Here is a 12,761-nt window from a genome sequence, read left to right on the forward strand (position 1 = left end):
GGAGAAAGATCATTGAAACCACTACTAGAACAGATGAAAAAACAGAATATACAATATAGATGGAGTAGCTCGACATGCTTAATTGGATGGAAGAATGGAGTCACTGCATACCTGAGATTTCCTGAGGAACTGAGAGACTTTTTTGATAAACTTAATATCCAGAGAATAGAGATTCCAGGATGGGAGGAGGAAGAAGGAGGGATATGTGCTATGAGAAAAGAGGAATGGCAGCTAGTTAGAAGGAGAAATAGAGAAATGACAGGGGGACATTGGAGGGAAGGTGAGCCGCACATGGACAGAGCCCAACCCCAGGGTTAAAAATCAAACGTGGCATTAGGGCCACAAATGATTAGAAGGCAAATAGTAGGCCTAGTAAGGGGGGAAGGGGGGGGAGAGGGGGCGGAGGGGTTGAGGGGGCTATCGGGAGAGGGGTGGAGGGATATGGTTAGGGAAAAGAGTAGTGGGGTAGCAACACTCTGCGGGATAAGAGAAGAAAGAAAGAGGAAGGGTAGGAGGAAGAAGGAGTTGAGAGGAGTAGGGTAAGATGGAAGAAGTCCAATTTATAACCTATAATGTAAAGGGGTTGTGTTGTCCTGGGAGGAGATTTAGGTTATTTAAAGAATTACAACATAGAACATCTTTGGTGGTATTTTTACAGGAGACACACTTAGAGATGGAGTCAAAGGTCAGGCTGAAGACTAGATATTTCCCGACATGGTATTATGCGGATTCACCAATTAAAAGAGCAAAAGGTGTTGCTATATGCTTCGCAAAGAATATAAGGTTTGAGGTTAAGAAGAGAATAACTGATCCGGAGGGAAGGTTTTTGTTTTTGAGGGGTAAATTGCAGGGAATTGAGTGTACAATAGCTAGTATATATTGCCCAAATAAGAAACCGGAGATATTCTTGAGGGGAGTATTGAAGAGACTGATGAACTTCAAAAGGGGTTGTTTGATAATAGCTGGGGACTTTAATGTCTGTATGGACCCGCGGATGGATTCTACTTCCTATGTGAGGAGGGAGGAGAGCAGGTCCTTGAGATTATTAAAGAAACTGATGCATGAATGTCAACTAGTGGATATATGGAGAATCAGGAATATGAAAGATAGAGACTATACCTTTTTCTCACATGTACATGAGATTTACTCTAGATTGGATTATATATTGGTAGAACACCGATTCATAGAGTCCGTAGTAGAAGTAAAAATTGGAGGAAATACTCTGTCACATCATGCCCCTGTTGCAATGAAGTCAAGATGGGGTAGAGAGGAGGTTTTGTATGGCGGATAAATGAGGCACTCCTTCTGGATGAAGAGATCGTTCGAAAGATCGAGATGGAAATTAAACGATTTTTTGAGGAGAATGATACAGAGGATGTGTCGGTTGCAACGGTGTGGGAGGCCCACAAGGCCTACATTAGAGGACTACTCATTGCAATAGGGGCAAAAAAGAAAGGAGGGAAAAGATTAATTGGACTGCTAAGTGAAATATATGATCTTGAACAGGCTCATAAAAGGGAAATGTCTAAGGAGATAATGCAGAAAATAATAAAGAAGAAAGAAGAACTAGAGAATGTAATGGAGGAGGAAAAAAGAAGAGTCTTTAATAAAGTAATAAGTGAAAGGTATAGATGGGGAGATAGGCCGGGAAAGTATTTAATGAGAACTCTAAGGAAAAAGAAAAGTAGGAATTATATAGAAAAAATACGAAATCCCAAGGGTGAACTAGTGCACTCAACTAAAGACATCGCTAGAGTATTTAAGGATTACTATAATGAGTTCTATAATATTACACCCCAGGATACATTAAAAAAACAAACAGTAAATAGAGAAAAAAGAAGAACATACTTAAAAGAGGCAGGTCTACCAAAATTAAGTGAAATACAATTGAACTCCCTAGAAGCAGAAATTACGTTAGAGGAAATAAAAACAGCGTTAAAAGGTACCGCGGTGGGGAAAAGCCCGGGTCCAGATGGATATACGGTAAAATATTATAAAAAATATAAAGGGCTGTTAATACCCAAATTGAAGATATATATGAACGCTTTGGGAGATGAGATGGAAATAAGGGGAGAATCCTTACAGGCTAATATAGTTTTAATTCATAAGGAAGATAAAGACCCCTCGCAGTGTGCAAGTTATAGACCAATAGCACTGCTGAATGTAGATACTAAATTGTATGCAAAGGTTTTGGCAAATAGACTGAAGGATCTGATGCTGGAGTGGATACATGGGGATCAGGTGGGGTTTGTCCCGGGGAGAGAGGGTAGAGACAACTGCTTGAGATCACTGTTGCTTATACAGGAAGGTAAAAAAGGGAAAACCCCAATGGTACTGATGTCAATTGACGCCGAGAAAGCATTTGATACAGTGAGTTGGGGATTACCTTGGAGGTGTTGGGGTTAGGAGATAGAATGAGAAAGTGGATTGGAAAGTTATATAGAGAGCCTACTGCCACTATCATGGTTAATGGAGGAAGATCGGAGCTTTTCGGGATGTCAAATGCTACAAGAAAGGGTTGCCCATTATCCCCACTGTTGTATGTTTTATCATTGGAGCCATTGTTGTCTACGATAAGGAAGAACATAGCTATAAAAGGAATATGGATAGGAGATAGAGAACATAAGGTGGCGGCTTATGCGGATGATTTGATGTTCTATGTTGGAAATCCTAGGATGTCACTTCCAAATTTAAGGAAAATATTGAAGGAATATGGGGAATTATCAAATTTAAAAATTAACCTGACAAAAACCGAAAATCTTAAATATAAACCTTAAAAATAGTGAAAAAAAATACAAGACGAATTCCCATTTGTTTGGAGAGATAAAGAATTAAAATACCTAGGGATAAAACTGTCAGCCTCAATTAAAAATCTGTATAAAGTTAATTATATTTCACTAATAAACGAGCTTAAGGAGGAGTTGAAGAGAGTGGGAGGTGGAAACCCGTCCTGGATAGGTCGTATAAACGTGATAAAAATGGTAATTGTGCCCAAAGTATTATATAAATTTCAAATGATTCCAATCAAACTTCCAGAGGCATATTTTAAAGAACTTAAAAAAATGATAATAAGATACATATGGAGGAATAAGAAACCTAGAATACGCTATGAAATGTTGACTAGAAGCAAAGAGGTGGTTTGGGTGTACCAGATTTTAAGAGATATTATAAAGCGGTGATAGTTGCGAGAATCTTTGATTGGACTCATAATCCAGAGAAAAGTTGGGTCAAAATTGAAAATACACTGAGTGGAATAAATTTAAGTAAGATTATATGGGTGCCTGCACAATATAGGGGACTAGATGCTAACACAAGTAAGTACATTTTTAACGTTTTGAGAGTTTGGGAAATGTTACACAGACAAAAGGGATGGGTTTTTAATTCACAGTTAATGCCACTAAGGAATACGGAATATTTTACCCCTGGGCAGGAAAATACCGCAGGGAAATGGATTATAAAACAGGAGGCGCAATTGAGAGATATAATGGTTGGTGAGGAATTGGGATCATATAGAGAGCTGGAGAAAAAAAGGGAGAAGTTTTCAATAGAATGGACGGATTACGATACTACCAACTGAAACATTTCTTCGAGAGTCTCCCAAAGCCTATGAGAACTAGAAAAGAGTGGAATCCATTGAAAAGATTGTTAGAAGCACGGGGGGATGGGAGACACGGAATTGCAAAAATATATAAGATATTTATTGAATTAGACACTGACACAAAATATATATAGAGATATGGGAAAGAGATATGGGAGGGAAGGGAAATAGATGAGGAGGAGCGAAGTAAAATGTTTAGATTAAATCACGAAAATATCAGTATGCGGGAGGTGGAAATAAATTATAAGTGTTTGGTAAGATGGCACATCACACCAAATATAGAGCATAAATTGAATGGGGAGATTTCACTATTGTGTTGGAGAGGTGGGCACGTGGTATCATATATGGTGGGAGTGCCCAAGAATACAGGTGTTTTGGCGGAAAATAGTTTATCTAGTAAGGAAAATTACTAAAATTAATATTGGATTAGACCCAGAGCTATGTCTTCTGCATATCACAGAGCTCCCAGTGAAATTATATAAGGTTTTGGGGATATGGCACTATGAGTGCAGCGAAGAGCTTGATACCTAGGTTTTGGAAAAAAAAGGAGGTGCCAACAGAGGAGGATTGGATGGGCAGAATGAATCAGATCTGCAGGACAGAAAGATTGTATTATATGCATATAGATAAGATGGAGATACAAAGTGGAAAAAATGGGAAGAGTATAGAGAAAAAGTGAAATATATGAGGATGTAACACCCCTTGAAATGGATTTTAGAAATAATAGAAATGTTTGGCGTAAAGGAGAAGAGAGAAAACGCAGAGAGGGGGAGGGGTGGGGTTGGAAGGGGGGGAAGAGGGAGGGATCTAAATAACTTATGCTAATAGGAAGATATTGTTTGGATGTTTTTTTAATAGAAATGTGACTGTGATTTGTATTTGGTTGATAAATTAATAAACATTTTATAAAAAAAAAAAAGTCTCACTTCTGTCTTTATGATCCACCCCTACTACTGCTTTTCCACAAAGCTGGAGTTGGGAGTGGCAGAGGTTATATCTATTTGCATGGTTTGCTAGTCTCCAGTGTCCTGTAGGCAGCAGTATAACCCTCCTGTGTCAGAATTAACCCTCCACTCCTTGTATCAGAATTAACCCTGTGTTCCCCAGGGTTCTTTTGAGCTCCAAAAATTTTTTTTACATTAAGTACAAAAATCCTGTTTTTTGTCTGCAGTCTGTTTAGCAACGTTCCTCTACACAATGCTCCATGGCAGGGATACCTTAATAAACATCTTTCCCCTTTGATAGCTAGCCGCAAACAATTGGTTCTCAATCCCAACTGTCGCCAACAGCCGGGTTCGCCACTGGCAATCCAAAACCAGCAATAGCGGTTCCGAGTCATGTGACCACTTTAGCAGCTAATAAAAGTAAAAGCCTTCAGCCTGCAAATACACTTTCTTTTTCAGATTGCAGTGTTCAGTTGCAGTGACTTCTAGTTAACCGTGTAACTGTCATACATTTGCTTTATTCAAAAATAATTTAATTGAAAGGTAGACCTACCAGTGATATCCTATTGACCAAGATAAGTTGACACAGCTAAATTTGGACTGGGCACCTAGGCATTAACTATCTTTTGTCACAAAGGAGTTAGCAGTGATGTGAGGCAGTTGCAAATGATTTCATTATTCTTGCTGTTTGTGAAACTCCTACATTCAATTGTCGCTTCACAGTTTCACTTGTCTTCTATTCTATTGTTTTAATATTTCGTTTTATTGCCAATGTTGCCATAACATGTCCCAACCTTTTATTTTCATCTTTACAGCTTGAAAACTACTTTTCCAGTCTGAAAAATCCAAAACTCAGGGTATGTTTCATGGTGCTTATATTATTCTTATAGTATGTTATTGCTTTCTAATTGTTAGTGACACAGAGCATTATTTACTTCAACATTTTAGCTCTTTATTGCCCTATTCAATAAACTTACTAATTTTTATGTGCATATCATTCACTTTGCTGATCTCAGACCATTGCAAGATGAATGCATATTGAGCTTGTACCCTGAAAAAATGTTTAGTTTTTCCTGGAGTTCCTCCTAAAGAATAGCATTGTGTTTCTTGTGGTATGTGAAAGTATGTAGGAGATTGATCTGAGACCAAATCTCACTTCAAATCTCTTGGAACTAACAGTCCATGGCAGAATTTGCGCACAGCAGATGAACCGCAATGATGTCACTACTGTGTCTGTCAGTGTACTTGCTGGAGGCTCTGACACGAGGAAGCAAAATCCTGCTCCTCTACCAAGAGGGCTGACTTTACAAAAGGACACCATGCCGAATATAGCATTCATTGCAAGTCGGTAATAGGGAAAGAGCTGCAGAAATAAACCATAAATACTGGTGACTATTGATTTTCCCTTTTCCTGCCTTTTTGGGCAGAGCTTCTTGAATTCAGTTCCCCTTTAAGAATAGAGATTATTTGTATGCTGCTGTAATTATGTTGTGTAGCAGTCGAAATCTCATTCAGTATACTTTATGCAGAAAGCAAAATAGTGAACTGTTTCTTCAGAGGGTTGACTTGTAGTCATTAGCCATTTAAGTAAATGAGTTTTCAGTTATTATAAAACAAACAAACAAATTTTTCTTTATCAAGGAGGAACAGGAAGCAGCTCGTAGAAGGCAGCAACGTGAAGGAAAGAGCAATACAACCACCCCTACAAAAATTCAGGAGATTAAGGTAGACAACCTTTGCTTGTATTAACTGAAATCCAAAAATTTGATCCTAATTAGAGCACAGACAACAGGCTATTTTTCAAGGCTAGGTGAGAAATGAAATATAGTGTGTAAGTATCTGGATGAAAATTGATGTGGCAAGCAGTCCTGGGGTTTTGGGGCAAGTTTTCAGCAGCTAGCTATTTGCTTGGAGTTTCTACAGCGAATTTTTTTGGTATCATGGTTTGGTAAATTCTCAAACCTACTCCTTTATGCGAAATACTTAAATTGGTTAACTGGCTTCTCTTCATTTGACCATGCTAATTTTTCAGTGCCTGAATATAGTAGGAATACGAAGTTGCTAGATAAACCAAGGGATAATTACTTAGGTGTACGTCTGTTAAACAGAGGTAATTTACCTCAGCTCAGTTCTTAGAGGAAGATCATTGCCTCTAACGACCTGTGTGTAAAGCTCGAACTTCTGTTCTCAGAAGAGAGATGTCTTTCTACTGAAAACAAAGGAAAAGTTTAAAAAAAAAAAAAAAGCATTAAGTACTGGTGCTTTTTTTTTTTTTTTTTTTTTTTTTTAAACAAGCATTTTGGTGTGTTTTTAATGCGCATTTTGGTGTTCTGTTTTTTTTTTTTTTTTTTTTTTTTTTTATGTGCTTTGCGGCACTTTCTTTAAATGCATATTTTGGTCCGTTTTAACATACATTTCACACGGGTTTTTAGCATGCCTTTAGTCGGGATATGTAATGTGCATTTTGCCACTTAAACAGGCACTTTGGTGCTTCTATAATGCGCCTTTTCACGCAGGTTTTTATTTGTGTGTGGTTTTTAACATGCATTTTAGCACTTATTTTAACATGTATTTTGAAGCTTTTTCTGAACACACATTTTTGCCATTAACAATTGCAGTGCGTGACGTGTTTTGCATGTCATTCTGGAATGCACACAAAAACAATTGTTTCTGCAGATTCCACTGGAATGCACAGGCATGAATGGGGTGATGAGCCAAATTGTGTGTTAAGAAACGCCAAAATCCACACACAAAAAATGGGCTAAAATGGATATAAAAAAGCACACCAAAATGTGTACCAGTTCATGTAGCTGAGAGGAGGAGCGCAAGAAAGGTTTATGAAATATAAATCTCTATATAGATATAATATATACAGATAGGTAGATAGATACACACACAGCGGGTAAAATAAATATTGAACACGTCACCATTTTTCTCAGTAAATCTATTTCTAAAGGGGCTATTGACATGAAATTTTCACCACATGTTGGTAACAACCCATGCAATCCATACATAAAAAGAAACCAAAACAAATAAGTTCAGAAATTAAGTTATATGTAATAAAATAGAATGACACAGGAAAAAAGTATTGAACACAAGAAGAAAGGGAGGTGCAAAAAGGCATGAAAAGCCAAGACACCAGCTGAAATCAATGCTAATTAATATCAGCTGGTTTAGTCTTAACTGATGGCCTATAAAAAGGTGTTACACAAGAGACATCTCTTGATGGGTAAAAGCAAATTGCTCTCAAGACCTTCGCAACCTTATTGTAAAATATTTTGATGGCATTGGTTACAGATGGATTTCTAAATTTCTGAATGTTCCAGTGAGCACTGGTGTGGCTATAATTTGTAATCGTAAAGAGCATAACTTCACCATAAACAGGCCACAACCAGGTGCTCCTCGCAAGATTTCTGACAGAGGAGTGGTCCAGGAGCCAAGGACCACTTATGGAGAGCTTCAGAACGAGCTGGAATTAGCAGGTTCAATTGTTTCAAAATAAACAATAAGTAATGCACTCAACCGCCATGACCTGTATGCACGCTCTCCACGCAAGGCTCCATTGCTGAAGAAAAAGCATGTAGAAGCTTGTTTAAAGTTTTGCTGCACAACATCTAGACAAGCCTGTGAAATAGTGGGAGAATATAGTCTGGTCAGAGACACTGAAATTGAACTCTTTGAATGCCATAATACGCACCATGTTTAAAGGTCAAATGGCACTGCACATCACCCCAAAATCACCATACCAACAGTGAAGTTTGGAGGTCGCAACATCATGGTGTGAGTCTGTACTGGCAAACTTCATAACACTGAAGGAAGGATGAATGGAAAAATGTACCAAGACATACTTGATAAAAATCTGCTGCCATCTACCAGTCAGCCAGTCACCTGACTTGAATCCAATAGAAAATCTATGGAAAGAACTAAAGATCATAGTTTATAGAAGAGGCCCATGGAACTTTCCAAGATTTGAAGACTGTGTGGAAGACTGGGCCAAAATCACACCTGAGCACTGCATGTGACTGATTTCTCCATACAGGAGGCATCTTGAAGCTGTCATTACCAACAAAGGCTTTTGTACGAAGTATTAAATTTGAGTTAGCGTGTTCAATGCTTTTTCCTCTGTCATTCCATTTTATTACACAAAACCTAATTTCTGCACTGTTGGTTTCTTTGTATGCAGGGATTGTATGGATCGTTACTGATGTGGTGAAAATTTCATGTCAATAGCACCTTTAGAATTATATTTACAGAGAAAAATGGTGACATGTTCAATATTTATTTTACCCGCTGTGTGTGTATCTATCTACCTATCTGTATATATTATATCTATATAGAGATTTATATTTCATAAACCTTTCTTGCGCTCCTCCTCTCAGCTACATGAACTGGTACACATAAGAGATCAACCACGATCATCAGGATTGTGGTTTTTCGCTTTCATAAATGGACACCTTAATTGAGTCTGCATACCTCCCAGGACTGGGTAATATGTCAGTGCTGTATGAGAATGAGATTCTGCTTAAATTGGCTGTACATAGATCAAAATTTGTCTGGTTGTAATCCATGTATGCTTGAGGAGGTTGCACAGAAGTCATTCTACAGATCAACTTCTGTACAACCACCCTGTTGGATTTTCCCTGCTTGATCAGCGTTGCAGGCTATAGCCTACAACAATGATAAGTGTCTTCTGATGGAAAGATTTCCCCATCCACATCAAGTGTGTGGGGGAATAGTGCCAGTTTTTTGTTTTTTTTTCTTTCAACCTTCAGGTTGAACGTAAAAAAAAAAACTGACTCATCTATGGGCTGCCTTAGTGACTTACAAATCCTAAACTAGTATTTTAGGCAGAGCTTGACACTTTTGCGGCCAGTCCGCTTATAAAGAAATCAAGACAATAGGTCCCTTCAAAAGAGAGCTCTTGGCTTGTTCACATATGTGTTGATTATGAAGAAGGAAGTAATGCTCATTACAGGGAGGCTACCATTGAAATTAAAGGAGGTGGCCGATAAACAGCAATGCCTCATGACTGCAACAAGCTGCCTAATTAACACAACGCTAATGCACAGGTGTGTACTGCATTGTGTGGTGCCCATTGTAATATTCATGACACGCATTAAAGGGAAGTAAAGAGGCTTCAAAAACACTGCTTAAATGCAACTTGTAGATCCTATATCCATGTCCCTTTTTTGTCTTGATTTCTGTAACCTGCCAGAACCACTTTAACAAGAGAAGAATTTCATTAGTAGTAAAAAGAAAAACCTTATTCCCTATTTTCGCCTTAGGATTCTGCAACTGAGGAGGAAAAACCAGCTCCTGTGAAAAAGACTTCACCTGCCAAAGCTCGTAAGAGACTGACCAAGAAGGGCAAAAAAATGGCAGGTCGGAAAAGAGGACGTCCGAAGAAGCTGCTTCAACCTAATGGTGATCGCAAATCCTCCAAATCACCAACTGTACTGGAAGTCCTACATCTACAAAATGGTCCTCCACCTCAGTCGCCAACACAGTCAAGCCCTCAGGGTGAGTAGATGAATTACTGTACTCCTGCTAGACTAGATTGGTGTTGAGGGGGCTTTATAAATTTTGTAGAACATGTTTTTTTTTTTTTTTTCCTTCTTTGAGCAACTCTTCAATTTTTCTTACTAGGAGGCTGCTACTTAATAGAAGCTTCCACTTATAGATACTTGTCTGAAGAACAATATATACAGCAAGCATTTAGCAACTTTAAACAGCTATCATAAAATCTTTAACATGTCTTTCTAGTAAGTTTACAACCGTGACAAAGCTTTCAGAGGCATACTAACAGATTTTTTTTTTTTAGGCATCATGCACTTTGAAAGCGAGAGGATGAAAATATGCCTAGAGTAAATTTCAGGCAATTTTCTGCGCTTCTGGTGCTGCAGGTGGCTCGTATAGCCTGTCATACAAGTGAATGTCTGTCTACATAGTTAGACTGGCTGGAAAAAGACAAGTCCATACAGTTCAACCATTAAAAAAAGAAGAAAAAAAAAGTTATAATACTACACCCACAACTGATCCAGAGGAAGGCAAACAAAACCAGCAAAGCATGATGCAATTTGCTCCTGCAGGGGAAACAAATTATTTCCTGATCCCCCGAGAGGCATTCAGATATTCCCTGGATCAATCTTACCTATAAATGTTAGTATCCAGTTATATTCTGTGTGTCCAAGAAAGAATCCAGGCCTTTTTGTTAAAGCAATCCACTGAGCTGGCCAGAACCAACTCTTGAGGGAGTCTATTCCACATTTTCACAGCTCTCACTCTGAAGAAACCTTTCCGTGTTTGGAGATTACATTTATTTTCCTCCAGATGTGTAGCTTGCCCCCTTGTCCTCTGTGATGACCTCAGGGTGAATAGCTCTACACCGAGTTCACTATATGAACCACTGATGTATTTATACATGTTGATCATACCCCCCCTTAATCTCCTCTTCTCAAGAGAGAATAAATTCAGTTGTAATCTTTCCTCACAGCTGAGCTCTTCCATGCCTCGTATCAGTTTGGTTGTCCTTCTCTGTACTTTCTCCAGTTCCCGAATGTTCTTTATGTGAAATGGTGCCCAAAACTGAACTGCATATTCCAGATGAGGTGTTACTAATGATTTGTACAGGGGTAATATGATATCTCTCTCTCTGGAGTCTATACCTCTTTTAATAAGAGATGATTTTTCTCGCTTTAGAAACCACAGCTTGACATTGCATGTCATTAAGCTTGTGATCTACCAGAACTCCCAGGTCCTTCTCCACCATTGATTCCCCCAGTTGTACTCCCCCTAGTATGTATGATGCATGCATATTCTTAGCCCCCAAGTACATAATCTTACATTTATCAAAATTAAACTTCATTTGCCACATAGTTGCCCAATGCCGCACAGTTGTCAGTATGTAGGCGTCCTGATGCACAGATGCACTGGCGTTTACAAGAGTTGCAAACAGCCGTTCCCTTGTATGGTAGTTTGTACAAGGCACCTGCCGCATCCTGGCTTTGGAAAATTCCAGGGATTTTACACTGGGTACATTTTCAGCTTCTCAGTCTGTGTGAATGAGGCCTGAAAGCCCATCTCCAGAAAGGGGAAAAATTATCTTTTGCATTGGCACTGCCCCTGCATTGCAGAGGTTAAATGCTTCTTTTTGTCTAAAGGGACCACTAAAAGCTGTTTTACTTACTCCGATCCTTTGCTACCCCAAAAGGCAGTATTCTTTTATTCCCCTAGGCCAGTGGTGGGCAACCTTTTTTTTCAACTGAGCCAAATCTCGCCAAAACCACGATTGAAATTTATTTTGAGAGCCACATTTTTAAAACTGAAAATACATAGGATGGTGCACTGTTTTTAGTTTCAATAAGTTTTTATAGTAATTCATCCCCCATATAGTAATTCATCCCCCATATAGTAATTCATCCCCCATAGTAATTCATCCCCCATAGTAATTCATCCCCCATATAGTAATTCATCCCCCCTATAGTAATTCATCCCCCATATTAATTCATCCCTCATATAGTAGTAGTAAGTAAGTAGTAAGCCAAGTCCCCCCTGTGTCAATTCACTTACCTTTGCTCCGCGCGTTCCTCTCGCCGTGTTCCCGCGCCGTTCCAGTCTTCAGGGCGGACTGTGAGAGGAGCCTAGCTCCTCTCACGTTCGTCACGCTGCCCCGCCTACACACATCCTGACAGCCAATCACTGGCTATCAGGATGTGAGTGGCAGCGAGACTGGCCAATCATTGCATTTGAGCGCGCTGCCCTGGCTGTTTTTTTTTTGGATCACGCTGCAGAGTCCCTGCCGCCCAAGAGGAGGGAGGGGAGCGGGCGCCCGGCACACAAGAGCCGCATTAAAGCGTGTAAAGAGCCGCATGTGGCTCGCGAGCCGCGGCTTGCCGACCACTGCCCTAGGCTTTAGTAATGGACTGTCCTGCGACTTCACGTTCAGTGCATGGCAGTAGTCCCTTTGGAGGATCAATTGGTGTACCAATGTCACATTTTTTTGGAGAATTGGTTATTTGTCTATCCAGGTTCGTTTACAATAGCTGTTCTAGATTTATTTTTGCCATTGTTTCCATGCATCTCTACACAGTGTTAAAAGTGCTTCACCCCATTGCTTCTGAGCAATTGGTGGATTCCCTTTCAGCTCTTTAAGGAAGTAGAGAGTCTACGCACACAACTTTCATTATGTGGATGTAACAAACATCTGCACATTTAGAATG

At 39.2% G+C, this 12,761-nt stretch overlaps 1 protein-coding gene across 3 annotated transcripts in view; it reads left to right on the top strand.

The window, feature by feature from the left end:
* The window catches only part of DOT1L (DOT1 like histone lysine methyltransferase), a 217,651-nt gene that overhangs the window by 128,851 nt on the left and 76,039 nt on the right, over positions 1-12,761 (top strand). For all 3 annotated transcript variants that reach the window (XM_089690752.1, XM_089690754.1, XM_089690753.1), the window contains exons 12-14: positions 5,358-5,399; positions 6,184-6,267; positions 9,828-10,062. In XM_089690752.1, coding sequence (XP_089546878.1) covers positions 5,358-5,399; positions 6,184-6,267; positions 9,828-10,062 — 361 coding nt within the window. The remainder of the gene's footprint in view (positions 1-5,357; positions 5,400-6,183; positions 6,268-9,827; positions 10,063-12,761) is intronic.

The sequence above is a fragment of the Staurois parvus genome, unplaced genomic scaffold (assembly GCF_062004578.1).
Source record: "Staurois parvus isolate SC_StPar_1 unplaced genomic scaffold, SC_StPar_1.0 ptg000541l, whole genome shotgun sequence".
NCBI classification, from domain to species: Eukaryota; Metazoa; Chordata; class Amphibia; order Anura; family Ranidae; genus Staurois; species Staurois parvus.